This window comes from Denticeps clupeoides, chromosome 12 (genome assembly GCF_900700375.1).
Source record: "Denticeps clupeoides chromosome 12, fDenClu1.1, whole genome shotgun sequence".
In the NCBI taxonomy this organism is placed as follows: Eukaryota; Metazoa; Chordata; class Actinopteri; order Clupeiformes; family Denticipitidae; genus Denticeps; species Denticeps clupeoides.
Genome location: NC_041718.1, coordinates 2,571,648 through 2,598,226, shown reverse-complemented (window position 1 = coordinate 2,598,226; position 26,579 = coordinate 2,571,648). Strand labels below are relative to the sequence as shown.

General features: G+C 43.3%; 1 protein-coding gene across 2 annotated transcripts in view; it reads right to left on the bottom strand.

The window, feature by feature from the left end:
* cacna2d2a (calcium channel, voltage-dependent, alpha 2/delta subunit 2a) overlaps window positions 1-26,579 on the bottom strand; it is a 177,465-nt gene that overhangs the window by 132,568 nt on the left and 18,318 nt on the right. For both annotated transcript variants that reach the window (XM_028997468.1, XM_028997469.1), the window contains exon 3: window positions 10,226-10,342. In XM_028997468.1, the coding sequence (XP_028853301.1) occupies window positions 10,226-10,342 (117 nt within the window). The remainder of the gene's footprint in view (window positions 1-10,225; window positions 10,343-26,579) is intronic.

Below are 26,579 nucleotides of genomic sequence, written 5' to 3'. Positions count from 1 at the left end.
AAGTATACTAGTATTAAAATATAAGTGCAAGTATTAATGTACTTAGTCTTAAACCTTCCCTTTACGCTTATCAGTATGAGTCAAGTATTCGTCACTTCACTATTCTTAAGTATATAAAATATAGTAGAAAAGTATACTGCCTCAGTTTTAGTATGTAAGTTGTACACTTTAATAAACTGCTGTTTTCTGAGGGAGGTCCAGTAAAACACAGACTTCCGAATCCAGGAATTAGCTGTGATTGTTTCCCGTGGCGATACGGAAGTCTGGTTTCTAACTGGAAAAGGAATGAAAATAAAAGAAAGTATGCCACCACCGAAGATAAAATGAACTTGATGTTCTAAGTAGGAGAAGAGTGTCGGTGGATTAGTTCAGCCTGTGAATTTGCGAATTAATATTTTTGTCATCCAATCGGCGGCAAGATGTCGGCTATTTCTGTCCAAGGAGAGCTCGGCCTAGTTCTCCCCTCAGTGCCACCCCCCTGGTCCACCGGGAGCCGCTGCGCTATAAGCGCCTCGTACACGGCCTGCAGGAAATTGAAAACTAAATTGCTTTCTTAGATTCTTCTTTTATGGAGCTTCTGTGTGTGTGTGTGTGTGTGTGTGTGTGTGTGTGTGTGAGTGGGTGGGGGGTGTTGGGAGTTGCCGGTTGATAGTGACAGTGTGAGTGAGGTGGCGAAGCGCTTCCTTTGTTGCGCACACAAAGGGGAAAAAGTAATAAAAATAACAACTTGTGTGCATGTGACATGTGACTTTAATCTGCGCTGCTCAGTTTTTTCCTCCGTGGCATCATAACAGCAGACAAGGGGACACGTTTCATTTTTCCCATTTTAACTTCCATCATTGACAGCTCTACTACTATTGTGTGTGCGTGTGAGAAATAGACTTTTGTTTTTCTCCGTGTCAGCGGCTTCTGGTGATCCATCTGTCTTTTTGTCAGGGCTCCATCCTCACTCCTCCGCTCTTAGTAAGCATTATTCCACATCCAGCGTGTTCTAGTTCCCCAGGCCAACACCCCGGGAGCCCTCGCTCAGGCCAGCAGTGTGAATAATGGAACGCTCTGGTAATTAGCACTACCTAATTCAGCCTCCGCATAAACACAAAAATGAGGCGTGCACCAAAATCTGCGAAGAGAATTTCTATCATCCGCCTCCATTTACAAACCAAGCATGGCCAACGTATTAATATCGGGCTAAATGTAGCAAAGTATACTACTTCCACCGGTTAGTTACATACATACTAGTTGTACATAGATATAGGAAGCGAGGTATTTGCACTCTTGTGTTTGAACCCCCTGTATAAAATGCATCCTGGCCTCAGAAGCCGAGTATAATATTTGTGTAATTTAATTTGAATTCCCAGTTTTGGTGAATTTTCATCGTGAATGCACGTATGTAAATGTTCAGTCAAGTAATATATGTAATGTGATTTGTGCATCACGAAGCCAGTAACTTAAAGTGCAGAAATCCAGTAGTTCTGCTCGAAATGTAGCTTTTCAGAGAGAAGTTGGGTTCATGTGTAAGTGGGAGAGGGTAGAGAGAAAAATCCAGAAAATCCCATGTTTTTCAATGAGACAGCAGGAGAAAATACTGTTGAGAGACCCTCCCATCAAATGTCCAATTTTCCCAAGTTCTTCTGGCTTTAGGGCTTTTTCTGGGAGGGGAACGTGGGGGAGCCTGAAGAGTTGTACATCCTGTGACACCTCAACGAAAGTTTTGACGTTCGGAGAAAGGGTTGGAAAGAGCCCACAAACGTTTTCTCTTCTTCTGCTCCTCTTCTTTCCCCAACAGCCAATACAAACTCACCATCTTTACATCGAACATTCCACTGTGGCTGTTCCACCTGTCCTACACCTTTCCATCTGAAAGCAGCATTTTCACATATTTCATGGATGTGACAATGACTAAGTACCTTACTTTCTACCAAATTGCCCTCTGTGACACGTCTCACTCATCCTTGCTTTACTGCAATGACAGTCCGTGGGTTTGCACCCCTCTGTGCTGTTGCTAGCCAATCAAATGAACAATGCAAAATGGAGCTGCTCCCTCCCAGCATGCCACTGTGCTGAAGGGAGAGCAAGGACAAACGTTTTACTAACAAAGTGCTAACGGTCAATCCTAAACCAGAGAACAAGGACAGAAATCAGTTGACACATTTTGGACACGACTGTGGTGTCATGATGCTACCCTCTTATCCTCCTGAGACCTGGAGTGTATTTTCAATTTCGCTTATCTGTTGGGGATTAGAATGACATCATAAAAAGATTTGTAGTTTCTCAATACATGATGTTTTTATATAACCCAATAAAATCATAGTTTTGTAACAATACTAAATTACTAAAGTGGGTCAAATTCTTATACCACAAACTACAGACACTTAAAAAACTCTAAATTGGATGAACATTAGTAGCTTGTCTACTTTCTTTTCTTTCTGGAGGCCCAATAGAAGAATGCGGCTGATATTGCCACCATCTTGTTTTCTTTGTTTAGTGTATAGTGCTTCTCTGACCACTAGAGGGCAAAGCAACGGTCCCTGACTAAGGACAACAGGTTTAAATAGAACAGAATAAAATGTTATGGTAAAGGGAAGCCAAAATGTAATGTCCCCATATGAGGAGGTTAAGCACTGGGTATTCAGAATTATTAAAACTATGCAATGCCATGAGCACCAATGTGCATTTGAAAGACTCTCCCATTTGGGATAGCTTTAGTAGGCCATCTCATTTCTAGTGCAGTCTTCTTCTGCATTCAAAGGATTGCAATGCACGATGGTCTACAACAACTAGTGTAGAATAAAGCCACTATTCACTGTTTTTTGTGCAGATCAAAGTGTTATGCAGTGCGCTATGCAGTGGACGCATGGCTCCGCCCACTAAACACTGACATATCCTCGGGCCCCTTGACTGGCCATCACCGTTCAACACAAGGGCTGGTGAGGTCACCGGAGGCATTACTGGAGGACAGACCCCTGACCAGCCATTAAAAAAGGTCGTGCAAATAAGACCTTCCCTACTGCACATATAGGCTAATTGGGTTGTTTACAAGAATACTTCCCATCTACTGGGCTTGAACCGTTTTTAGTTCAAACTCCAAATTTAGATCTGGATTTTTTTTTCTTTCTTCACGGAGCCAGTTGATTCCACTAATTAGTTCTACCTCCTGGCCATATAAATGCGCTAATTGGAACAAAACACGGCAGAATTTTGGCTGTCTGAAGCAGATATTCTCCACCTCTGTAGTTGTTTTGTCTCCACCTCTGTACTGCACCGTGACTGCACATTGACTAATGTTTTGTGTCCAATGTCCCTGTATTATGAAGTGCAGTGCAGGCAGGATTTGCTGAGAGGATTTCTGCATTTCCATGTTTAATGAAGGTCTTCACAACATTCATAAAAAGATCTCTTTTCTTGTATTGAGAAGTCTAGTGCAGGTCTTTTTACAAAAAAAAAAAAACGTAGGACAGGCAGTGTGGGCTGAAAGGATTTCGGTTTTCAGTTTTTCCATGGTTTAAGGTCTCCACAACGTTCATAAAACGCTCCACTTGACAAGCAGCTCACGGACGAGAAATTCATTTTCTGCTTATTTTTTTTTTAAAGAGTACAGGCTAAATTTAGCTTCATTAGAACAAAGGGGGAAGGTTGAGCTGTGTGGACGATGTGGGGGGGTTTGATCAAGTGGATATATGCTGTGTTTTCATGGACACAAATGAAACGCAATATAAGTGAAAGTAAAGTGAAAGTAATTGTCATTGTGTAGCATAGCACACAATGAAATGTGTCCTTTGCACTTAACCTGATGGGTTAAATGCAAAGGAAACTTAACTTTAATCTCAGTGTAAAAAATTGTGAACCTATGGCCAATTTTTACCCCAATGTTACATCTAGCATTTATACTAGAGGTGTGTACCGGCAAGCATCTCATGATATGATCACAATACGATTAAATCATGATAATATATATATTGCGATATACTACAGTTCACAGAAAAATTTCAAAACTGAGCTGATTTACAAAATGTTGTGTACAATCTGTGTGGATCACATCACATTAATAGTTCAGCCAAAACAACATAACTCAGAACAGAATTTTGGACTAAATATAGACTTTTGTATGTCCCTGTATTGATACAATATCACTACATAAAATATCATGATATATTGGTGTATCGATATTTTCTAACACCCCAAAGTTATACATTAATATAGTAAATTGCTTTCTCTCCTGTTTAAAAAAATGCTGGGTTTTGATCAAATTCTACTTTTTATTTTAAATTGTACTTTTTTTTTTAATAGATTTTTTCAATACAAAACCTTTCATAATTGTATTGTACTCATAATACTCCTCGCACAACACGCAAACACACTAGATACGCTTTGATATTAAAAAGATTTACTCAGGTTAAACATCTTACCTGCATAATACCATGGTGCAGTAAATTTTACATTAAAAAATGAAGGCTAAACTCAGAATTCCCTCAGTCATCCGTCACTGATGGGATGAAGGCTCTGATTGGTACTACACGTTAAATCTATTCAGACTTCAGTTGGGGGTGAATGTTATTGGGCTATGGCTGGATCTACATGCTGTGGGTCAGGCCTGATTACAGAGGAAGGACACTGATAGACTGATTCTGTCAAGGGCACTTCACCTAACCAGGGTGTCCTGCATCAATCACAATTATTAGGACTTCTCAAGTTGGGGACAATCTGCACACATCACACAGTAATTTTACTGCAAATCAAAGCGCTAATATTAATAAAATCCAAAATTTTGTCCATCCCTACTATCTGACCCATCTCTTATTAGCCCTTAGTTGACTTTAGTGAATATGCTTACATTTTATTATTGGTGGCTTGAATCTTAGGTAACTCTCTGTAATCTTGTCTGTGTTCCTAGTTTACTGAGGAAGCAATGTCATTTCTAATATGAATATGATTTAGTGACTGACATGAAACTCACAGCAAGTGAGCATTTTAACTGTACTACATATATGAAATACCCCAGAGGATCACTGGACCGCTAGTCTGAATTTCTACTTTCTGCCCCTGAAGTGGTCTCACAACCAAATCGAATTCAATGTATGAAGCACAATGGCCACCATGCTAGCCAGCACTGCCAACACTGGGCCCTGCATATGAAAAAAAAGCTACAAAATGGCATCTGGGGACTCTTTCTATTGTTCTGTGGAATCCAGTGGAATCTGGTTCTCTCTACTGTAGTAACACTGAAGTTAAAGACACATTATGCATTACGCTACTTCATGGCAGGGTCTCTCCAAACCAGTGCCTTGTGACAAATGCCGTGCACGCTACAGTAGTTTCTTTAAGTACATCTCGTCTGTCTTATGCATTAGCATAATGTTGATGTTGCGTGTCCTAACAAGCTTCCAGCTTGTTGCAGCGCACTCTTTTTTATCTGCCAGCCTCTTGTAAAGTATCTGTTTGCACTACAGTTCAGTTCTGCTACATTAGCCTGGGCTCCACTCCAGAGATTAAGCACTGGAAAGGAATTCACTGGACACTTGGAGGTGCTCACGTGCAAAACTGGAGTAAATGAAGTCAAGTTTGGGGTAAAGGGACATCTTCATACTCACTTGCTACCAATATACTTGACCTTAGTTACTTCAGGGTGGCAAACCCTGTTATTAGGACCAATCTGGATGAGAGTGTCAGATGAATCGTGATGATTCATCCTAACGTGATGAAATTGAAATATACACAGCTCAAAAAAATAATAAAGGGAGCACTTAAACAACACAATGTAACTCAGTCGATCTCAATCTCACTCTCAACCAAACTGTCCACTTAGGAAGCAACACTGATTTCACATGCTGTTGTGCAAATGGAATAGACAACAAGTGGAAAATATAGGCAATTAGTAAGACGTCCCCAATAAAGGCGTGGTTCTGAAGCTGGTGACCACAGAACACTTCTCGGTTCCTGTGCTTTCTGGCGGATTTTTTGGTCACTTTTGAATGAACCCTAAGTTGCTCCAGGGGGGAACTGTCCCTGTAATTACTGATTGTAAGTCGCTCTGGATAAGGGCGTCTGATAAATGCCATAAATGTAAATGTAAATGAATGCTGGTGGTGCTTTCACTCTAGTAGTAGCATGAGACGGAGTCTACAACCCACACAAGTGGCTCAGGTAGTGCAGCTCATCTAGAATGGCACATCAATGCAGCAAGAAGATCCTGATGAGATGGTGGTGCTGTATCTGTCAGCTCAGAGCATGGAGGCACTACCAGGAGACAGGCCAGTACATCAGGAGACGTGGTGGAGGCCGTAGGAGGGCAACAACCCAGCGGCAGAAGCACTACCTCCGCCTTTGTGCATGGAGGAACGGGAGGAGCTCTGTAACGGCCCTGCAAAATGACCTCCAGCAGGCCACAAATGTGCATGTGTCTGCTCAAACGGTCAGGAACAGACTCCATGAGTCTGGTATGAGGGCCCGATGTCCACAGGTGGGGTTTGTGTTTACAGCCCAACACCGTGCAGCACGTTTGGCATTTGCCATAAAACACCAAGACGTACACAGTTGTGACAGTCTGGAGATGCCGTGGAGAATGTTTTGCTGCCTGCAACATCCTCCAGCATGACCGGTTTGGCACTGGGTCAGTAACAGTGTTTTTTTGGCCATCCATGTGTTCACTAGAGGTAGCCTGACTGCCATTAGGTACCGATATGAGATCCTCAAACACCTTGTAAGTCCTTATGCTGGTGCGGTTGGCCCTGGGTTCCTCCTAATGCAAGACAATGGTAGACCTCATGTGGCTGGAGTTTGCCAGCAGTTCCTGCAAGACAAAGGCATCTCGCTCCAACCACCAACACCACATTGCACCACAGACTGTTCAGGAGTTGCCGGATGCTTTAGTCCAGGTCTGGGAGGAGATTCCTCGGGAGGCCATCCACCATCTCATCAGGATTATGGCCTGGCATTTTATCTTTATTTATTTATTTATTTATTTATGTTCACAAAAGGTATTCATATCCTCAGCCACACCCTCTCTTATTTAAGTTACAAGTGGAACATGAAATACACGATGATGAAATACTAAAAGACTGAAATCAATTTGTTTGGGTATCAAAATATAATTTGTGTTTGCACCATTAATAATTTTTTCAGGGAAAGGAGGAATCAGGGCTGATAAGAGGTTATATGTAATTCGAATCAGAGTCAGGTAGAATCTGAATTCCATCACTGCAATTTTTATGTGGAAGACACACACACACACACACACACACACACACACACACACACACACACACGTGAACAAAGACATATGGAGTTCTATGCAGGCCAATAATAAATGGCAAACCTGTCCTGTAGTCAAGACCTTGGAACCAAACTCAGCCTGTCGAGTCTCAACTCACATTTACAAAGATAACCTTAAAATGTTATCAGAAAAACACTGAAAATGACACATACAAGGATAATCAGCCATCAGGTTCAAGATAAATTCATGTTTAAATTCTATAACTGATCCATAGGATAATTAGGATAAACCAGCTTTATTTAGTTATGTTTTTTCACAAAGGTGGCATTATATTTCAAACTGTGTGGGAAAAAAGTTAGACGAGGGAGTGGTCTGGAGATCTTTTAAAGAGCTGATCCAGATGACACGGCCCAAAAATAATGCCATGAATTGTGTATCACATTGCACTGTGGGTGATTTATTTTCAAGTTGGTTCCGTGCAACATTGCGGAACACACCGCAAACGTGTTGCTCCCTTGGTGGTTGTATGTCTTCTGTTTGAAAATGATTTGAATGCCATCTGAAATGGCCCCAAAGCTCCTTCACCGTCCTCTCCATCTTGCAGGTGTGGCCTCTGTCTAGGACGAATTTCACATCCGCATCACAGGTCAGACCAACCCGGGAAATAAAGAAACTATAAATGGAACAATTCCACATCCTGGTGTACTCATGAATTCACACACATTTTAAAAGTCTGAAGGAGGGTTGGTAGTAGTCTAGTTAGTTGCCTTCAGACCCCACTTTACTACGAGAGTGTCTCAGGGGGGACTGTCCCTGTCACTGCTGATTGTAAGGCGCGCTGGATGAATTCCAATCGAGTGAAACCTTTCCATCTGCCAATCAGTGGGTTGCGAACCGCTCTTTAAATTGTAGGTGCACAGTCCATTTCCCACTGAGCACGTCAATCTGCACGCGGCGATATTAATACAAATGCAACCTTCTCCGGCAGCTGCAGCCTGTGATGAACGCCCATTGGCCACCGCCCGCACATTCGTCTGAGTGCAGCGGGGCTGTGGGGGTTATATATTATATTTTACATCAGCGGCATGATTTCGCCGGTGTGGGTGCTGACAGCGAATTACCCTAACTACAGCGCATTACCTCCACGGCGGCGGTGTACATATGTCATCGTAAAAGCGATCGATATTACACGTTTACGTCCCTCCCGCCGAACCGGCCTCTATTTATCTTCAAATTAGCTCTTTTCCTCGCCATCATCTTCCTGTCTTTCCGCCATCTCTCCTGTCCTGTCCTCCTTTCCTTCCCCCCTCGCTGCTGCTCATTCTGAAATCCATGAATTTCAGAACTTCATTTCCTCACATTTCCCAGAGCCCGAGGCGGCGTCCCCATTCTACATCCTCTCCTCTTTCTTTCCCTTCTTCTTCTCACCTCCCTTTCCTCTCGCGCGCAGTCCAGATGCGTCCCCGAGATGAGAGATGAGGAGCAGCATCTCCCTCTGTTGCTGTTCACAAGATGCCAGAAAACACTCACGTTCCTGCAGGAGACCCTCCAGACCTGTGTGTGTGTGTGTGTGTGTGTGTGTGTGTGTGTGGAAATCGATCGATTAGTTCTGGTAATTGGTAAAAGTTGGAGATCAGAGGAGTTTGCAGAGTGAAGCCCTGCTTGTGTGAGAACAACCCCTGGTCCGAGTGAGACGAAGTCATTAGCTGCTTTGTTAAGCAGCCTAACAAAGCGCCCAGGGCATCGATAATATGTTTTTCGAAATCCAATTTTTCTGATTAGATCAGACAGTTGATCGATTGCTCTGCCTGACGCAGTGATAAGGTCTCTGGGACACTGAACACGCACCTGATGTCAGGCCGCATGACCCCATTTTTATTTTCTGTCGGGGCCTAATGTAATGCCAAGAGGCGAAGGGCCCAGACAAACGTGTAAAACAGGTAGGTCTCCAACTCGGGAGGCGAGGCCAGTTCAGGGTTTATACTCACACTGTCCAGGTCAGAAGCCCGGTTACCGGGAGCAGGAGCACCGGGAGGCAATCAGGGTGTGTCCGGGGATAATCGCCTAATCGAGTGTGTGTGTGTGTGGATCATATGCCAAGTGGCTCCCACTAATCCTATCGAAATAGCAACGAACACCACAGATCCTGCTGTGCCTGGCCGCCACTTTTACCAGAATACACAGATGAGTGAGACGGTTCGTCAATAAAATTCAAACTTTCATTCAAAGTCCATTTCTGCAGTTCAGAAAGAAATATAAGTACATGTACTTTTTCTTTTAAATGTTAAATCGCTCCATTCCTTTCGGGAAAATGTTCTGCGCACATGAACGGCAAGACCACAGCGCTGGCAGAACTGGCACTTTTATTCAGACGTCACACTGTCTATTCCTGCTGCTTTCAGGGAATTTCTATTATTCTTAAGCACATTAAAGCCATTCCTCCTGTTACTCCAGGCCGGTAAATCTTCAACCCTGCAGCCCTTAAGCCAAATCCTCTAGTGATAAAAAAGTACAATCTCTGCCCCAAAAACACCAAAAACTGATCAATCAAGTACTAATATTCAAGCGACAAAACCAAAACCTATTAACGAGGCTTGTTTAAAAGTGGGGAAGGAGACCCGGTTTAATGAAGCCGGTGTCTGAAGGATCTCGGTTCCCGACTCACTCACTCACTCACCCCCAGTCCCGCCGTCGTCAGCTTTTATTTCCTTCTTTTTAATCTACTGCTGAGATCGCATCATTTAGAGCCATTCTGGCTGAGCACCAGGGCCTGAATCACTCTAAATAAAAAAATAAAACGCTGTTGTAGCTGCGCTGACACAGTCTGATGACTGCCTGGTCCGTAGATAAGGAATTGGCCATAAAATGAGCCATAACTCTCAGTGATAATACAGCAGAAGACAGCAAAAGACATAAGACCTGTCAGCTGACAAGACAAAGTGCAAAAAAGAAAAAATACAATTTCTTGCTCATCAATATGCTCTAGCCCAAATCCACCAGACCCCGCCCTCTCACCTCCAGAGCTTTCCTCTTGCTGTTCAGCAGCTTGGCGATGTCCCGGGCCACCTTCTCCACCAGGTCTTTGGGCTGGTTCCGCTTAATGTCAAACTGGCTCTTCTTCTCATTGTAAATCTGCAGAAAAGCAAGGTCAGATAAGCAACCAAATCAATAATCAATAGATAATAATCTCCATATTTAAACTGAGGGTCGGCTGAAATGGTGTTTACATTTGCTGCGAGTGAGAAATGACGTTCTTTGCATAGAACAGCTCCTTTCATACAAAGCAGCCAATAAAACATGACGAGCCCCGTGGATCCACCACGTCCCCGTTTAACCAGGTAGTCACGTGCCACCAAGGTCACGTCTGCACAGCTCTACAGTCGCATTGAGAGCTTTATTCCTCGGATTGAGTCGCAGGGAAGGCAGGGGTGCAGGACTGGAAGGCGTACAAGCTCAATAAAATAAAAAACAAAGTTGCTACAAGCTTTCAGGTGAAGGCAGAATCAGAAAGGAATGCTGGGACAGTCTTTTTGTGTCCCTTGGGCTAGGTTCCACCCTGATGGACAAGCTATGTGGTCTGCAGAGGAGTGCGTCCATTACCCATAGTCCATCTCTGTCAGCCTAGTGGGCCGGGAAAGAAGCCAGTGAGCAAATCTGTCCCTCCACGACAGAGCGAGAGACGCTGTCAGAGAATCACTCTCAGTCGGACATTTCCAACGCGCGTCTGCAGACGTCTGGCAGGTTACAGTCACTTACCTACTCTCCATTACCTGTCCCTCAGGTTATGTCCTGTCGCTTAGTCCTACTCGGGGTCACAGGCGCAGGGCGGGGTGCACGCACATACACACACACACACACACACACACACACACACACACACACACACACACACACAGCGTCCAGTCGCCCACTCAGTGGGACGAAACCTGCCAACATGGGGGGGGGGGCGTGTAAACTCAAATTCACAACCGCCGCGCCCTTTTCAAATTCTATTATTACTAGGGGTGTCTTAATTAAACACGTTAATCACGATTTATAAATATTCCTGATTCATGCAATTAACACAGATGCATTTAGTTTACTTCCTGTGTGGATTTTATGACACAGATGCATACGGCTGCTGAGATGTGTTCTCGTTGCGTTGCGTCTGCTCCAGGATGAGTTTAGGAGCCATGGCAGCGGGAAGTGCATGAACTTGCCACCCAGTTGACAATGCTGGAGATAGAGCCCTCTACTGGTGGCCGACAGTAACTGCAGACCCCTGCCCGGTTCAGGGTCGTGGGTCTCAGCGGGGTGATAACATCACTTCCTGTGCGGCTATGCCGATTGTCTGATATTCCAGTGAAAAGTGTATGATGCCATGGACAGCTCTTGTGGGAAACGCACGAAGACACGTGCTTGTCCACCAAGGAAGGGAGTGTAGAAAAAAAGAAAAACTTTATCAGACCAGCAGACTCTGAACATCCATTACACTGGCAGACCGGATTCAAAAGTGCCAATCCAAGCCAATATGCTCTGTCTGGCAGTCTCTCTCTCTCTCTCTCTCTCTCACACACACACACAAACACAGCACGATCATTAGTGATGATAACTGGCCCAAGTTTGCCAGGCTCAGAGAGCATCAGTGTAAATACACAGATGGTAAAACAGAGTGTGAAAAAGCGAAAAAAGAAAGACGGGCCCGTGACACACCACCAAACAAACAAACAAACAAACAAACAGCAACAATCCCATCCAACCCATGAAATCATATCTACAGCAGCTACATTTTAATAATGCAGTAACTACATGGAATAGCCGTCACAGGAATGTCTCAAGGATAAATGAGACATGAATGAGACACAATTATAAAAGGTCAACCTGAATCTAAACAGTGTCAAAACCTTTCAAAAGGATATTTTTTATTTTAAAGGTCAGAGTGTCACTAATTTCTCCAAATTTCCCTCCTGGTAAGCAGCATATCTTGGTTCTTCACCAGAACAAGTTGAGTAAATGGCATCGAAATCACTGTACAGTTAGCAGTACAACACTATCTGACTCGTTGTGAATAGAAATATGAACAAATATGAATATACATTCTGTCTCCTGTGCCCTAGGCCAAGCACATCCTTCCAAACATAGTCATTGTTGGCAATTTATTTTATATAATGTTAGTCGCTGCACATTTTCAGTGTTTTAATCACTCTGTGGGAGCCAATTACGTTCAAATCAGTGCATGGATTTGTTGAGTTATCCCAGCCCTCAGCCAATCAGAGGCCTTGATAAATCTGGGGTATACAATGAGAAAAAGCTTCCATAAATCACCTTCTTTCCTCTTTCCTTTCCGAGAAATGTTTAGCCACCTTGAAGCTCATTTACCATCTTTAACACTTCATTACAACTGAAATCGTCCCATACACCGGAAAATTATTATAATCTTTACCGTTTTTTTCCCATCTCATGACCTTGATTTTTGTCGCAGGCATCTAACGGAGCCATTTCAACTGTTTATTTATTCATTTAGCAGCGCGTGACGCGTGTGACACGCCACCAGCCCGGTGAGGCCAGGCACAAGGCACGTCTGGACTCTGGTGACAGAGACAGATGCCACATCATTAAGGAATATTAGTGGGCCCTGCCGTGCAGACAGAATATCCACGGGCCCGGGGAACAGTTCAATAAAATCGAAAATAGCGAGAAACTTTACGGCGCCGTAGTTCAAGAAATAGTTCAATAAAACAAGGAGCGTTATCAGAGGGCAACGTACGTCCCCAAAACACCAATAAAGACAGGAAGAGGACAGGAAAACCGGCTTTAAATATCCTGCGGTCAGGCAGGCTGGATCTCCAGCGTTCTGATGACTTTAATTCTCCTAACAGCCAAACTCTTTCAGAACTAATATCGTATGAAATATATTGTTCAGAATAAGCAAACCCTTTGAAAATGACTAACACAGAAATTGGAACGGTTGGTGAGCGCACACATACACAGTTTTCATCGCTTTGAAGGTGCATAGTGTAATAAATATGTATTTATAATAGACAAATGTATAATTAATAAAAGACAAAATTACCTACAAACAACAAGAACTTTCTGTAAACACACTTTACCATGCACAAATGCACACAGACACACACACACACACACACACACACACACAGCATCCTGTTCAATCAACACAGGAAGTAGGCAAAAAATCTATATTTACACGCCTGTCCTTCCAGCTGCTGAAATTATGCGTGCGAGTGTGTGTGCGTGTGTGTGCGTGTGTGTGTGTGAGTGTGTGTGAGTGTGTGTATTTATACTTCACAAACTGTTTGAAGGCAAACAGAATTCACTAAAGTTATATGAGAGACTAGAAACCATGAGACATGCTTGACAAGCTTTGTATTGTGTATTTTGTGTGTATTTTTTGTATGCGTGTGTGTCCCTCCATCTCCATCCTTCTCTCCCCCTCCATCCATCCTATGAGTATTTATCTTTCTGCCAGATTTTTTATTAACTGGCTGATGGTACGGATTGGAGCATTTTTTCTCCTTTCAATCATGTGGATTTTTGTAATCTCTCTGTCTCTCTTGCTGCCAGTATCTCTCTCTCTCTCTCTCGCTCACAAACACACAGTACTTGCAAATTAGCTTGTATTACTAGCACTATAAGCTAATTGATAACCCGTATAATATAACCAATGACTCCTGCAATGCATAAAGTTGACGAGTGTGCACTGCCATAATCAGTTACGCATTTATTATAATTATAATTTATTATAATTATTATATTGTAATAAACAAATAATACATATTGTAGCATACACACTTTTTCCCCAGCATTTCCTCATTTTGCTGGACTGAAGTGAAACACTGCAGCACAGCCCACAGCTCCCCTCATTCTGGACAAAACCCCTTCCTCAGTGTGTCAAATGAGCACACTCGTCTCTGCCCCTCACTTTTCAATACGTGGCAATCCGTGAACATCACCGACAATGTCCTCTCTGTTGCACATTATGCGCGTTATACATTTCACTGGTATTGTTTGCGTGTTATGCAGGGGCTGAATGGATGACCTTCACCCAGACCGGCTTTATTCTCCACCGCCTGAAACTGAGCGCTAATAAAGTCTTAGACAAGAGGAACGAGGGCGAAGACACACAGACACGGACTCACACTGCGATTGGGGCTGACACTCGACTTGAGCGGCCACATTCTGCCAGACACCCCTGCTGAGAGGTGATTTTGTGTGTGTGTGTGTGAGAGAGAGAGAGAGAGAGAGACAGAATGGAGAAAAACGTGTGTGTGTGTGTGTGTAACATTTCCCTCGGTTCCTCCTCATCATGGCTAATTACTGTTCCACTTCCTCTCGACTGATGAAGGTCGCCGCCTGTTCATCAAGCTGACTGAAAGCTATTGACGGAAAAAAAGGACGCCGCTCTCCCGCCACCTTTCCTGCTTTCACCTCCTCGTCCCTCCCGTCTTCCGTCCCTCTCCTCATCCCCACACCACCCTTCCTTCCCCAGACATGGCTGTCCTTGCTTTCACCATGTTACAAAAGGTCAGTTAGACCTTATTAGAACATGAATAAAAATGGAACGTCTGGAAGTTTTGGGAGAATTTCCTTTTTCTTTTTTTTTTTTTAAAGCGCTGTGAGCTTAAAGCTCTTAACAGATTGTGATGTAATTCTTTCTTCCTCACTTCCCGCCTCATTGATTCTGGACATGCCTTTCGTCCTCTGCTAACTGGTTTGCTGGCAGCTTTTGATACAGCCCTCTCTCCAAATTAAAATAGCAGTAATCCCAAATCCCCCAGGAAGACGTTTCTCATCTTATTAAAAATGAAAAGAGACGGGAAAAATACCAGCAAATCAGACAAAAACAGGGTAATGAGATGAGCGGGAGCGAGGAGGTGGCTGCAGCGCACCATCAGGGAAGTGGGTGTGTTGCACATGAAGGTCGGTGAACCTGGATTACGTAAAGTCCATATATTAGGACCACATGACGGGAAATGTCCTCAGTGACGTGTGCTGGGAAATTCTACCACTCAATATTATTACCTATATGCAGCAATATAATACTGTACACGGTGAAGCCTCTAATGACTTATAAATATAAAAATAATAACCACTAAAAATACTAAAAAAAGTTCCGAAATATCTGCGTTATCACATAAAAAATATCTAGATAATAATGTCCCTGGGGACATTTTCTGTATTTCAGTTGTTTTGTTTATCTTTTGTTTATCTGACATCTTTGGTGTCAGATTCTTAAAATTTTATAAAATGAACGCACTTTTTGATTTAAATGGACTATCCCATATTTGTAGAAATTAATTCTATGGACGTTTTTGTGTGTGTGTGTGTGTGTGTGTGTGTGTGTGTGTGTGTGTGTATATATATATATATATATATAAATAAATAAAATGAAGGTTTTATTAATAATTAATAAGTTGTTAAAAGGTTCAAACACACAACTGCCAAAAACACAGTTACACAGTTACACAAATAGTTACTATTTAGACAAAAAATTCTCTAAAAAAAAAACAAATTCTCATAATTTTAATGGCATTAAGATCTTCTCATCCCTATTCCAATGTCAAACTATATTCGTTCAATCACCTGCATTTCCTCATAAGCAGAGTTAATTACTAGGCCTGGTTAATTGGGGAAACGGCATCAGAAAATGGATGGGAAATGGCTGGATAGTTAATTAGGGAAAGCGTTTGGCTCGCCGCGACGGAAAGAGAAACCTGAAGCAACGTGTGCGAAATGTCAGAGTGTTTACTCATCGCTGACTTTGATTAAATTCGGATGAATGGCGACCGTGGCTCCTGCTCGCCGGGGAGACGGTGTGTGCTGCTGCCCCGGGGAGGGGCTGTTTGTCTTGGTTTTATTCAGAGCGTTGGTCAGTGCGCAGCTGACCTATTTCTAGGCTCATAAAAAATGAGCTCCTCTCTCGGCGAGGGAAAAGTTTCACTTCCAGTTGGCGGAGGAGCGGATCACGTTCAGACGCATTGGGCAAACATTCCGGCTCCTGCGATTACACCTTCGGCTCTGAAAAGTTGCAGTGAACTTCACAAACATCCAGCACTTATCACAGCAGTGTACCTGCACACACATACAGTATGTACATCACACACACTCATCTATACATATATCAAAAACCACAAATAGACATTAACACACTCACATTTACTTCTTTAATTGGCTTCACAATTCTATATGACAACACAAGTACAGTAAGCAGATGCAATCATGGCTCAGGCATGATTCGAACACTTGAGCAATCAGCAATTAAATCCTCAGGCATTAAACACACAGGCCCACGATTGAAAAGTTTGTGCATCGAACATGAACTGCGAAAATGAGAGCAAAAGGAAATGACATTCAGAATGTTATTTCACTAATCGGCCTCCTCTGGACAGTGGAAAAACCACTGCAACCTGAATGAAAACGTTCTTATTGGTAACAGTATCAGGTTTTGTAGATGCAGAAAATCTGCATTGCAAAAAAAAAAAAACGTGGTTTAATGAAACAGTTGACACACAGACACACATAGCGAGAGAGAAAAAGAAGAGACGAGACTTCAAAATCCGGCTTCCTGCTTTTGATCAGGACTGTGGAAAGCTCTTACATCCAGTAGCCCATTCTATGCACCCTTTAAAAAATGACTTCTTCTTTCCTTTTTCTTCAGAGATCAATCGTTTGACAGGCGGTCTCCCCACCAGCAGAAGCTGCCTTCAGAATAGCTGCCATCTCAATAGCACATGGTGTCTGAGCCTCCTTTAATTATTGGCCATTAAAGCCCCTTTGGGATGTAATTAATGTTAAAAAAAAACTCAGCCTTTTATACAACATGGTGGTTTTAAAAAATATCTAACTTTCATATTTTCCTTCCACGTGTTGCTCTGAAACTGAGAACGGCTGTTGGTAAGGCAGTAGCGAGCTTCTGAAGATGCCAGTAAAAGGTCTCCTGAGGGACGCTTGTCACGTTTGATTGAGAGAACCAGCCCGTCATGGGCTGTCAGAGATGCCGACTCGGGAGAAAGTTGAAGAACGCCCGTAACTGAGTAGAGATGCAGGTGTCTGTTTAAATCCAAACCTGAAGAAGTGATGTGTCTGTAGATACAGATGTATCTCAATGCCACAAGCAATGTCAGGTGCAATGTCAGCCCTAAAAGGGCTTTTTTTTAAAGGCAGAGGGCGCCGTTTTCCAGCTGGCGCTAAGCACTAAGTGTGGGGCTTGTTCACTAGTGTAAGGACAAAGGCGTCCCCAGGATTGACATAATGAAGTAAAGTGAAGTGAAAGTGATTGTTATTGTGAAACTCTGCAGCACCGCACACGGTGACACAACGAAATGTGTCCCCTTGGTGAGCAGTGGGCAGCCATGACAGGCGCCCGGGGAGCAGTGTGTGGGGACGGTGCTTCAGTGCACCTCAGCGGCACCTTCGAGATTCGAACCGGCAACCTTCTGATCACAGGGCCGCTTCCTTAACTGCTAGGCCACCACTGCCCCATAATGATGGAAATATGATGCTTAATGATGTTTGCCCGTTTGATATATTGACAGACCCTTGTTTAAATAATCCAGAAAGAGGTTGTGTTTCGGTTTATATAAAACCTAATTAAAGATACAAATAATTATTATTTCATATTAAAAGGATAGTCAAAACACAGTCACAGGTTCAAACCGGGGTAAATGTCCCTGTAACTACTGACACATGTTTTCAAGAAAAAACACTTTCTTTGGTACTTTTTTAAATGTTGGTGTTTTGATGATGTCCAAAATCTCCCACCATTTTCATCAACCAACCCTCCACATTCAGTGATGTGGACATTGCTATCCAGGAAGACACCACACACAACCTCACTGGAACCAACAGGGCTGCGTCCATTTTATTCCATGCTTTGATCGGTGATTGATTGACAGATCACTCCAAAAATGACTCACACACATCAGCTAAGGTCACCCAATTTAACAAGTTAATAATGATCAAATCAGCTCCCAGAAGAGGAAAAAAAAACTTCTCACACAATGTGCTAATGTGTTTGAGCTCACTGAAAGGCCTGGTCCTGCATCCGCGAGACACAACACAATCAGAATCAGAATCAGGAAACGTTATTAATCCCGAAGGAAGTTGCTCACGCTACAACTCCACAGAGGGAAAGACATACAATGTACATACAACAAGTGCACAGAGAGACTGACATACATTTATGAGTATAAATAAAAATGAAGTAAAGCCTGGAAGCCTGTGCATGACAGAATCTGCAATTCAGCAAGGAAGCGTGCAGGATTTGTAAGAAGAGCAGGTGCACGGCGCCAGGGAGTTTGTGGGCTGAGTACTGTACACTTAAGACAACATGGTGTGGGGTGGCAGCGTGGACAAAAAGAGGAATTGCATTTTGTGAGGGTTCTTTGATCTGTGGGTGCCAAGGCATTCCAACCGACCGACACGGGCCCATCATGCCGTTCGAGAGCTGCAGCTACCTGCTTAAAAACACACAGAACACTTCAGAATTTAACTCTTTACTAGCTGCTGGAGAAAAGTATCTTCAACCCAAGGCCATTCTTCCAGCACTTTTTAATATGGCTGATTCCACCACTCTGAATGCTAGATTTGAATTGGGTATAGTGGAAAGATCTAAGCTGTGCAGTTTGGTGACATCAAAGACCAGGATTGGAACCCATAGTTTAGAATTTTAAGCCCCGTAATCAGAACGTTCCCGATCCGCCAAGGTGCCACTGAGGTGCCTATCATGGCTGCCCACTGCTCACTCAGGGTGATGGGTTAAATGCAGAGGACAAATTTCACTGTGTGCACCATGTGCTGTGCTGCTGTGTATCACATGTGACAATCACTTCACTTCATCAGATTGCATTGTCACTTCTATAACATACTCCATCTGTAACATACTCCATCAGATAGCAGTGACACCTCTGTAACGTACTCCATCTTTAAAATACTCCATCATACAGCAGTAACATCTGTAACATACTCCATCAGATAGCAATCACTTTTTTAACATACTCCATCTGTAACATACTCCATCAGATAGCAATCACTTTTTTAACATACTCCATCTGTAACATACTCCATCAGATAGCAATCACTTTTTTAACATACTCCATCTGTAACATACGCCATCAGATAGCAATTACTTTTTTAACATACTCCATCTGTAACATACTCCATCAGATAGGAATCACTTCTTTAACTTACTCCATCTTTAACATATTCCATCAAATAGCAGTGTCACATCTGTCCCTTTATCCCACATCTATCACATCTAGTCATTTGTATTTTGATTATTTTTGGCCTTCTTGCAGTTTTTTTGTTAATTTCACCTCCTGTATCACTTTCCAATTCTGTCCATCCAATCAGACCTTCATCCCTCAGTAAGTCTCAGTAAATATCTCTAAAACAATAGTTCTTTGTCTACTGCATGTCTTGATGCCTTGTTTTATACACATGTGAACATTGAAGTGATTGGAAGACCTGATGTCCATGATTTGACATGGTGTTCCAATACTGGCAATATTGTGACTGACTCTAGACTTGACACTACAGTAACTCACTATGTCATCTTGAGTAGCAAGGAGCATTATGGGCAGGATTGGCTGCTTCTGCATGCTAACACAACACAATACACATAAATGATTTTTCAACCATATTCTGCTGATCTCAATCCGTACACATTGGTCTTTCGAGCAGCCTACACCCTAAACAAAGCCTCACCGCTCCAAGCCCAACTGTGATGGAAACGCTCTCTCTGTGAAGGCCATTCAGGTGATGGAAGAGCAGGAATACCGGTAGCCCATTAAGCAAAGAGCACCTTCTAATTACTTTGACGTGTCGTCCATGTGAAATGCCAATGGGGTCAGAGGCTCTTAATAGGGTGCGTCGTTAAACGAGAACACTTAAAGACAGGAGAGCAGGCGTGAGATAAGCCTTTTACCGCACGTGGTGGGCGGGCATGTGAGCGTCTGTGCACAAAGATTACGGCTCCTTCCACCTTCACGCCTTTAGAGGAAAGATGTTTGTCTTCTTCAGCAGCTCCATGGTCCACCTATACATACACAGGACGTTTGAGTGCACGATACCCGGAGCGAGACACGTCCCTCTACGTCCAAATTGCCCGTTTCCATGGTGTGTCTTTTAATGGATGATAACAGAACCCAACCGGAAAAACACAGATAGGACGGGGGGAGGCAGAGGGTGAGAGAAAGAGAGAAAGAGCAACCCCGTGGAACAAAGGAAGCAATTTAGCATCGGAGGACAGCGTGAAGCCCGATTATGTCGTCAGTGTAAATGATCATTAATTTCCCTCCGTCCAACCAGGCCAGATTAATGCCTCACAACGTGCCGCCTTGGAGATGTAACGAGGACGGGGTGCGGGGATGGGGGACCCTCGGCCACTGTCAGACACGGTGGCGGGCGGCAGGCCCCTGGTGAAGACCCCCGCTCTGGGTCATACCATCTGCCAGACCCCCGCTGGCTGACGCTGCACTGATTTATAGCGTGGGCGTCTGTCTCATCACTCAGCACTGCACTTAAAACAACATAAAAGCCTCGCGTCCGGAGGCAAGCGCTGTGACACTGACAACATGACAATGGGAAAAGGCACAATTTACCAGCAGATCCTAAATACAACGTGCCATTTACGTTTAGTCCTGAATAAAATCTCACCGTCCACCTAATTTATTTGCTGGCCTGAAAAGAGAGATTTTCTGATTCATTCAATATCTATTTCTCTTGATGGGTGTCATCATAAACCAATTATTGATGTTGTGCAATTTTTTAAATGCATAAAGCACATTTTTGTCAGTCTGTCGCTCTGACACCAGCTAAAATATTACAGACGTGAACTGATTTTGCACATTCAGAAAAGCTGAAGCCAACATCTGGCTGCTGATGCCATTTCCTCGTAATCTGTGTCCTAACATCCTCTGTGTCCTCTGGTGTGGAAGTCAGTTTCGATGATGTCCTTGTTGTAGGCATGAGGGTTTCCTCACAATTCATGTGGCCAGCCATTCAAATTTTCTCAATGGGAGGATCCAGCTCATGCTCTAAACATTGCGATGGGAATATTATTAATAAATAAACTCTATTTATGGCACCAATGTTAAAATTAGGATACAGGGGAAAGAAAGAAATACATTGGCAGTGGTGGCCTAGCGGGTAAGGAAACGGTCTCAAGGTTGCAGTGCTGTGTTTTACAATGACAATCTCTTTCACTTTCACTTTCATTGGCTAATCCGACTCAACATAATCTATGGATTTCTATAATCAATGAATTAATAAAACTGTATATTGCACAGGATAATGAAAACAAGATGAATTCATAAAGACTGACGGGTGCTGTGATGACTGTGGTCCAGTCAGCCCGTATTTTGGTTGTATATTAGCACTGTGATTGGGTCATGATTTATACTGTGATGTGGAGACAGCATGTCCACCATTCTCATGATTAGATAAACTAGTAATGAGCTCATCGCCACTCATTGCTCATCGTCAAGGTGTCTGTTTAAAGGTAAACGATCCATGGATATGCACGGCATTCCTGAAATGCTCCATATAATCTGTCTATAAAAAATCTTCACTAGTGACCTTCACGAGGGCTGAACGTCTGGAGAAGAAATATGCACACACAGAGGGCAATGTCACACACAAACACAAACACACCCATATACACATACACTGAATGTGTCAAGGTGTCACACCGCAGGCGCTCATGCACCTGACTGAGGGCCCTGGTCAATCCAAGATGAAGTCAATTTAGAGCGATTGATCAGGGCTCTATAAAAGCTAGCAAGCAGCACCCAGTAGGCGCTGCAACATTGACGTGGACACTTTTGAGTTAGCTGTTTCAGTTCCCCTGTGCTCCCCAAGACGTGACACATTGACATGAAGATACATAATTGTCAAAATTTGTATGTCATAAATACATTATTATTGTTTATGTTAGTAAGGGGGGTGTTATATAAAAAATCCTTAATCTTCAAGAATCTGCAATACTAGATCATATTGTATTATATAATAGGCAGTTTAATTCAAATTTTTGAAATTCTAAGTGGTTGCATAGTTGACAAGACTGTCAAAAGAAAAAAAAGACAACAGCGTTGAGGAACGTGGCAGGATGTACATACTGACATTTTACCAGACAAATCTTGTCTCGTCTCTGCTCACTCCACTCCCCCACGGACCAGAACAATGAGGACGTTCAAAAAGCTGTCGGCTGGAAGTCATGTTCCTCGTTTTCTGTCTTTTCTTTACATCACCATCATAATTGCTGTTGGGACAAAGGATTTGACAGGGAGAGGGGTCCTGTGAGCGTCTGACTGCATCAAAGACAATAGCCGGGATTTCACAGAAGCCTGGAGTGAGACGTGGAGAAAATGGGAGGGATGGCCAGCTGACAGAGGGAGATGGAACGGGGCAAGAGAGATGTAAACACCAGGAAGTAAAAAGCCAGAGCAGCAGACTAAAACCTCTTAGCCGGCAAAGCCTCTAAGAGCCACTCCCCAGAGCCCTCATACACTTGCCCTCATACACACATGCTCAGGCTGTGCCAAGCATACCAGACATGGAATAAAATATTCTAGAAAGTTGTGGGATTGCATCAGATTGAGTCTTGCTAGCAGTGCTGACCCTAACTCCCACTAGTGCAAAGCAACGTGAAGAACCTGAAGCGAAAAAAAGGGACCAAAAAAAAAGCAAATTAGATAATCATTTCAAAATTCACATTATAATGAAACAAAGCCATTAAAAATTGGCATCAATGAGACTTACTCAAAATGGCATCTATAGAATCTGATCTGGGTCACTTTTCATCAGCCACCTCTAAACAAAATACATTGAAATATTTAGATAATAGCAAAAAGGGCAGGGGGTTTTGGTGATTCCTTAATAATTTTTAATACATTTCATGGAGTAGGAATGTAACTGATGGTGACAGCACCAGCCTGTGTGTGTGTGTGTGTGTGTGTGTGTGTGTGTGTGTGTGTGTATATATATATATATATATATGTATGTATGTATGTATATATATATATAGAGAGAGAGAGAGAGAGAGCGAGAGAGAGCCCTTACCTATCACGCAATGGATGTAATTAGTCTATTGAAGGTATGATGTGGTTTCTGGTACCGAGCCATACTATTCCTTCATAAATCAGCCATCCACTTGACTTAAATGAAAACACCAGAATAATCATACCAAGTCACCTTCTTCCATTACTCAGCTGTTCAGTTCTGGTGGTGGAAACAGGTCAGCATGGCAGCTTCAGCAGCTCTTCTAATAGACCAAACGTCTCCCCATGTTTATCAATGAGCCTTAGCCACCCATGACCTTGTTTCTTTGCTTGAACTTTTAGTAGGTCCTGACCCCTGCATATCTGAGTACTTGTTTTGATGTTATGACCCAGCCATCTAGCTATCAAAAGTGGCCTTTGTCAAAGCTTTGTCCTTAGATTTCTGCTTCCACCACACCAATTCCAAGCATAAAATGTTCGCTTGTTACCCAATATGTCCCACCCACTGCCAGGTGTTTCTGATTGGCGTGTATATCTACGTTTGTTACAGATACGGAAAGACTATAAGAACAGTAGTACGATCCGTTCTGCAAACTTCAGTGCTTTTAGGAAACACTACCGGCAACGTCCCAAGGTCAGTGCAAACAGCGCAGAGCTTAGCATAGACAATAAGTCCCACTGTTCCTACCACTTTCAGCCGCCCTTTAACCTGTGAGTTATTTGTGGCCAATCAATACCACAAATACTTCAATTAAGTGCCTGGGAAAACGGGAGAGTGCTGAACTGTGAAATGCTAGACTTGAATAACAACTATCTTGGCGCTGAGGGCGATGTAAAGGAGCACTAGTGGTATATGCAGCCCAAATGCAATTCTGTGGTTCCATAGTGACAAACTCTCACGCAAATACACAGGAACGTTCAGAATGCTGTTAATGCGTGGTGGTGGGACGCTAAAAGGAGGCTGCATTACTGAACAATGACAAAAAGCTTCTAATGTGGCCAAAGGACACACACACACACACAATCTAATGATTGTAACCAACCAAGAAAGGCCTCCAGGCCATTAACACCACAAAAACAAGAATAACAGTCATAATGCGTATCAATTATAGAGCACTTACCACAATATTTACAGTCATTTACGTGCATAGTGCGAAGCCCAGCCAATGCCAGAGGAGAAAAAAAGTTTTAATAATCATTCAGGAAATGATTCTAAATCATTTAAACCTTTTTTAACCTGGTGTAAGTACAGCTGCTGCATGGTGTTTAGTGAAATGTAATGAGGGTATATTCGTGAGTGTCTGTGTGTGTTTGTGTGTGTGTGTGTGTGTGTGTGTGGGCATCGAGTGGGTAAATATATGTATATGGTAACTGGGGGGTGTGGCTAGATTTGTGTCTTGCAACTCAATTGCGGATCCACATTGACCAACTAAAAAAGTAATTTGCAGCACCAACAAAATTCCATGCAGTTGATACACTAAATGTATGCTGAGCAGTCGAGCAGGACTGGTTCCATACACACACCCACACACACACACACACACACACATTGTACTGTACAGTGTACGATATTATACAATTCAATCAGAGCTCAATCGGTTTATCTTCCTCTCTCGGCAGCTAAATCCTATCCGATGCAAACAGCTTTATCCCGTTCATATAACCGGCTCGGCTATGCCCACACATCCGCACACTGTCTCTCTTACACACACAGACTGCACTGCCCTCCACCTGTCAACCTTGTCCAGCTCATAATTTATTTCTCTGGCAATGGAACCCTCAGCTAGGAGAACTCGGAGAACTAAATAAATAATCATACACATACAAACACATATCTCCACTGCACAAAGTGTTATAAACGCTGCAAATCCAAACAGATTTGTGTGCGTGGGGGGGCTATGCCTCGTGATTAGGGGAGATTAAATCTAATGAGCATCAGATCAGTAAGCAATTCATCTCATCGGCTTTATAGTGTGTGTGTGTAGGTGTTTGTGTGTGTGTTTCTGAGATGGCCCTGTAGTGTAACTTGCACCAACAGACGCACTGGAGAGCATCGGCCTCCTAGAGTTACAGCAGACTCTCCAGAGGACGGAGAGAGAGACAGATGGGAGAACAAGGGTGCATTAAAGGTGGAGGTGCGCTTCTGTCTGGGGGTGATACTGGTTTTTCACCCCCGAGAGCACTTGCTGTCATCAGCCGCATCACAACTAGTTGCACTACCCACCGTGTCGTTGCTTGTGGCTGAACAACCTTTATCCACCCCTGCAGGTGCTGATGTTAATAATTACTGCACCGATCAATACAGAGGTTGATCAGTACAGGGGAAAAAAAACTATACGGAGTGACAAATCTCCACCACATTCAACATTTTACATACTGGACAAACCTTTCATCTGAAACCCAATATTTTCAACCAAAACCCCCCCATATTTGCAGCCACGGTGCACCCTGATTTTCTGAACTTATTCTCTTCTTTTAACCAGTCCAACCACACAATAAACATGGCAGGGTGTGAAGGAATGGTGGACACAGATGGAGCGGGATGGAGACGTGTGAAGAATTGTGGCCTGCACGCCGAGTTCACCGGCACGCGGGGTCCATTCAGTTCGCCTTTGAAGTCTGCTGGCCTGTGAAATAGGTTGGTGGTCTCAGGCATCACAACACACACACATCCACCCACCTGAGGCCATGGAAGAATCCAGATGAATCACTGGCATTAAAATACAGAATGTGTATGACATAACCATGACACTGACCAGGAAATTCATTTGGGAAGATGTATTGGACAATTATATGCAAAGGTCAACCATACCATGAAAAAGAAAACATGAACAGCTATGGACAGAAGTGGTGCAAAAACGCTTAAAACACAGGCAAACGGACAAATAATATAAATATTGATAGGAGTTTCTGGAGAAGGGAATAGGGGAGTAATATGGCAGCCCAGCAAGTGTTAAGAGCATCATGATCACGTTGCATGAGGGAGAATGCAACCCCTAACCCTAACCATAATGCCGAAGCGGGAAGAAGAAGACTAAAATGAAGAATGAACCCCAAAACTCTCAGATAGAAGACAGAGCAGAGACAGCACGCACAAGGCAGGCTTATATTCACAAAGTTCGAGGGGTGCGGCCAGGGTCCTAATCATTTGGATGGATGGACCACCAGGGTTTGTCGGTTCGAAAGTCATGTGAAAGTATATGGGTAGACGCCGCATGACGAGCTGTATCGTATGTCAACGTCGCCACAATATTGCGATAGGCTCTGCTATGGAGAGAAGTGCATAAAAATGCCCCACTCTTGTGCTGCTTGGGGCTGTACAAACCGCTGTACACTCCAAACCAGATCCCGGGGGGTTACATAGGTAAGGC